The sequence below is a fragment of the Leucopleurus acutus genome (assembly GCF_964270905.1).
Source record: "Leucopleurus acutus genome assembly, chromosome: 13".
NCBI classification, from domain to species: domain Eukaryota; kingdom Metazoa; phylum Chordata; class Mammalia; order Artiodactyla; family Delphinidae; genus Leucopleurus; species Leucopleurus acutus.
The window spans coordinates 53,209,755-53,213,289 of NC_139155.1; the positions used below are offsets into that span (position 1 = coordinate 53,209,755).

General features: G+C 47.1%; 1 protein-coding gene across 1 annotated transcript; it reads right to left on the reverse strand.

The window, feature by feature from the left end:
• Positions 1 to 650: 650 nt before the first annotated feature.
• On the reverse strand, positions 651 to 1,082 carry LOC309970248 (endothelial differentiation-related factor 1-like; the record flags this gene model as incomplete). The annotated part of the gene is made up of 1 exon (XM_082852525.1): positions 651 to 1,082. The coding sequence occupies one exon, from the start codon at positions 1,080 to 1,082 to the stop codon at positions 651 to 653; it is 432 nt and encodes a 143-aa protein (XP_082708651.1).
• Positions 1,083 to 3,535: the final 2,453 nt, after the last annotated feature.

Below are 3,535 nucleotides of genomic sequence, written 5' to 3' on the forward strand. Positions count from 1 at the left end.
TGAGGAACCAATTAGATTAAGTATGTTTGTAAGGTTTGGGGTTAAGAAAATACTGTCAGTGGAGGGGTTTTCTTAGGACTTCTTAATTGATTCATCAGCAAAGTTACCAGACCCAGTCAAAAAAGATTCTAAGTTTTACAAAACTCAAGATAACTGTCAAAGAGCTAGAATAGCTTTATCACCTCTGAATAATGCCTCAATGAAGCTATATCGTGAGGAATCTATCTATCTATCTATCTATCTATCTATATTTTTTGGAAGGGCAACAAATGTTTATTAGCTTCTCTACGAGCCGGGCTGGAGACGCAGCTCCTCTCCCAGACGGTGGCTGCCCACCCTGTGCGAGGTGGTCCCCCTCCGAGCTCCCTGGAGCCACCCCGGTGACGGGGCAGACCCCAGGGGAGAGGAAGGCAGCGTTCCGCACCCCACGTGAGGGACGGGGACAGGGAGGAAAATAATCAGGAGAAGCAAACACTTTGCAAGGTTTTGTTTGTTAGTCTGACAGCAGGTAGGGGTAGAGGGGGCTCCCGGGCAGGGCTACCGCCCCGTGTTCCGCGTGGCCGCGTGAAGAGACGCACGCTGGCGGTGGTGGTCACGCGGAACCAGCCAGACAAGATCAGCTGGAACGCGCTGATTTCGAAGCTTTGTGTTCATTTCGCCCTCGGCCCCTTCTCGATCGGCTTCCCAATGTCCTTCCCCCGGAGCTTAAGGCCGATGGCTCTCTCGATTTTGCCCAGAGCCTGGTTGTTAGAAATGGCCCGGCCCCTCTCACGGTCAGCGACGACCTGTGGCTTTTCGTTGATTTTCGTCGCCAGGTCCTTCTGCGTCAGCCCTTTGCTCTGCCGGCCCAGCGGGATCACCTTGCCCACCTCCAGGCTCACCCGGTCGTGATGCAGCAGCTCCTCAGTCCCCAGGTCCAGCTTGGCTGTGTTCTTGGTGATCCAATGTTGTTGGTTCTGGCCGGCGGCCCATTTCTTGGAAGCCTCCACATATTCTCCTCCTCTCTGAGCTGCTAGAGAGGAGGACTTGGCCTTGGCCTGGGCGGCCATGGGGCCCTTTTTGGGCCAGTCACTCTCAGCCATGGTGGGGCAGGTGGTCCGTCCGGCGGCTCCGAGGCAGCTGCTCGAGACCCGGCGACGCGACGTCCCCTTGTCGCTCGGCCGCTTCCGGCGCTCGCCGCGGCCCCGCCCCCTAAATCTGTATTTTTTAATTAACCCTAATTGTAGGGTGAACAACTGTCCCAGCTGACCTGAGACAGAAGATTTCTCAGGCTGAAGGATTTCAGTGCTAAAATCAGGACAGTCCCAGGCAAACCAGGATGGTTGGTCACCCTACGCAATGGCCTGATGTATATCATTAGATAGAGTATCTGGATTCTTTCATGCCTCAAAAATCTACATGGCTTGCCTGACTCGAGACAGTCAGCAAGCTTTTGTTCATTGCCTGCTGGGGGCCAGGATCTGGAGATGATGTCGTACAATTAGTAGACAAGCATCCCTAACTGAAATATTTTGTGTGTCTCACGCCCTGTGTCTTATGCTGATAGCCCCACGTGGATACAACTATTTCCAGGTTCGTGTTGCTTTTGGAGCTATTAGACTGAACTCAGCAAAGCAAGATGACCAAAATTAGCCTTTCCAGTGGATTCTATCTTGGTTGTGCTGTTGTCATCTAAGTTAGATATGATATCAAGAAACGTATAAAAACAGTTCCATGTGAAAGCAAATTAAAATGGGCCAAAGACAGATTGTAAACAGCTTGCCCGCCTTCCCGCCTACTTTCCTATAAATATTAAGTTAAATATAGTATATGCCCTAACATTGTAATTCACTTCCACGAGGATTTATTGGATGATTATCCTGGGTCAAGCCCTGTGCTAGGTGCTGGGACTACAAGAACGAATGAGAAATGGTCCTGCCCTCAGGAACCTTCCATCTAATGGGGAGAGAAACATGTGTCACTTGGTCTCTATTTGCCACTGTCTCCCCCAGATCCATTCTCACCCTCTCTCTGCCTTGCTCCAGGCCTCAAGGATTGATCTCTATGAGCTGCATCTCTGGGGCTGTCTTGCTCTGTGGCTTCTGGTTGAGTTCAGCCAATGGGAGGCATTGTTTTGACTTGAAGCTCTGGCCATTGCTCTGTGATTGTAATTCTCTCCTCCAAGCCTCCAGCACTTGCAGGGCTCCCTTAGCCAATAATCAATTTCCTTACCTCTGCCCACTTCTGTGAATAGTCCCCTCATAAAGTTAGTTTCATGATTTCATCTGAGTGTGCCTTCTGTTTCCTGTACAAACCCTGACTGATTCAATAGGTAAATAAACTACTGAATCAAAGGAGGTAAGTGAAGTAATAGAGGTATATACATAAGTAGAATGGTGTGATACAGGAGGGCATGCTCAAGAATGCCCAGAGAATGGGAATGAGTAAATGCTTCTTGATCTGAACACTGAAGGATAAATAATAAGTGGGAGAAAGACCTGGAAGGGACAATGTCTAGCATGGAGAGAAAACTCACCAGGATGTATTCATGCAACTGTTAGCAGGTTAGGGCAGCTGGAGCACTAAGTATAGGGAAGGCAGCAGAGGGAGATAGTGTGGAGAAATAGACTGGGTTCAGGACATGTAAGGATGTTAAGCAATTCTGTTCATTTCACACGCACACTGCCTGCCTCTCTCTCTCTCTCTCTGCCAAACACTGTGCTAGGCACTGGAGATTCATTAGACCCTAAAACAACAATCCCTGCTCTTAGGGGATCTAAAACAGGGCAGCAGTAGAGATGTAAAAGAGGGGACACATATTGTAAAGGAAATCAAAAAGGAGGACAATGCCCAGGTCAGCGCAGACAAATCTGAGAATTTTTTTAATTTTTAATTTTGAAATAATTATAGATTCCCAGGAGGTTACAAGGAAATGTATAGGGAAACCCCATGTACACTTCACCCAGCCTCCTGCAATGTTCACATCTTATACAATTATAGTAAAATATCAAAACCAAGAAATTGTCATTAATATAATCACAGTGTTTTCAGATCTCATCAGTTATACACACACTCGTGTGTATGTGTAGCATCGCCACCATAATCAACACGCTCAAGCCATCATGTTACCTCTTGATAGCCACATCCATCTGCCATCCCTAACCCCTGAAAACTACTAATCTGTTCTTCATCTCTATAATTATGGTATTTCATGAATGTTACATAAATGGAATCATGTAACATGGATCCTTCAGGGACTGGCTTTGTTCACTCAGCATAATTTGCTTGTGGCTCATCTAAGTTGTGTGTATCAATATTTCACTCCTTTTTCTTGCTGAGTAGTATTCCATGGATGTACCAGTGTTTGTTCAACCCACTGAACCCACCGAAGGACATGTGGGTAGTTTCCAGTGTGGGGTTATTATGAACAAAGCTGCTATGAAGAATTGTATACAGCCTAGATACTTTTTGAGTGAATGAATGAGACAAAATGGATAGAATGCAGTGACCAGCTGTAGGGGATGAAGCCTGACATTGTTAGTAAAAAATGAACCCC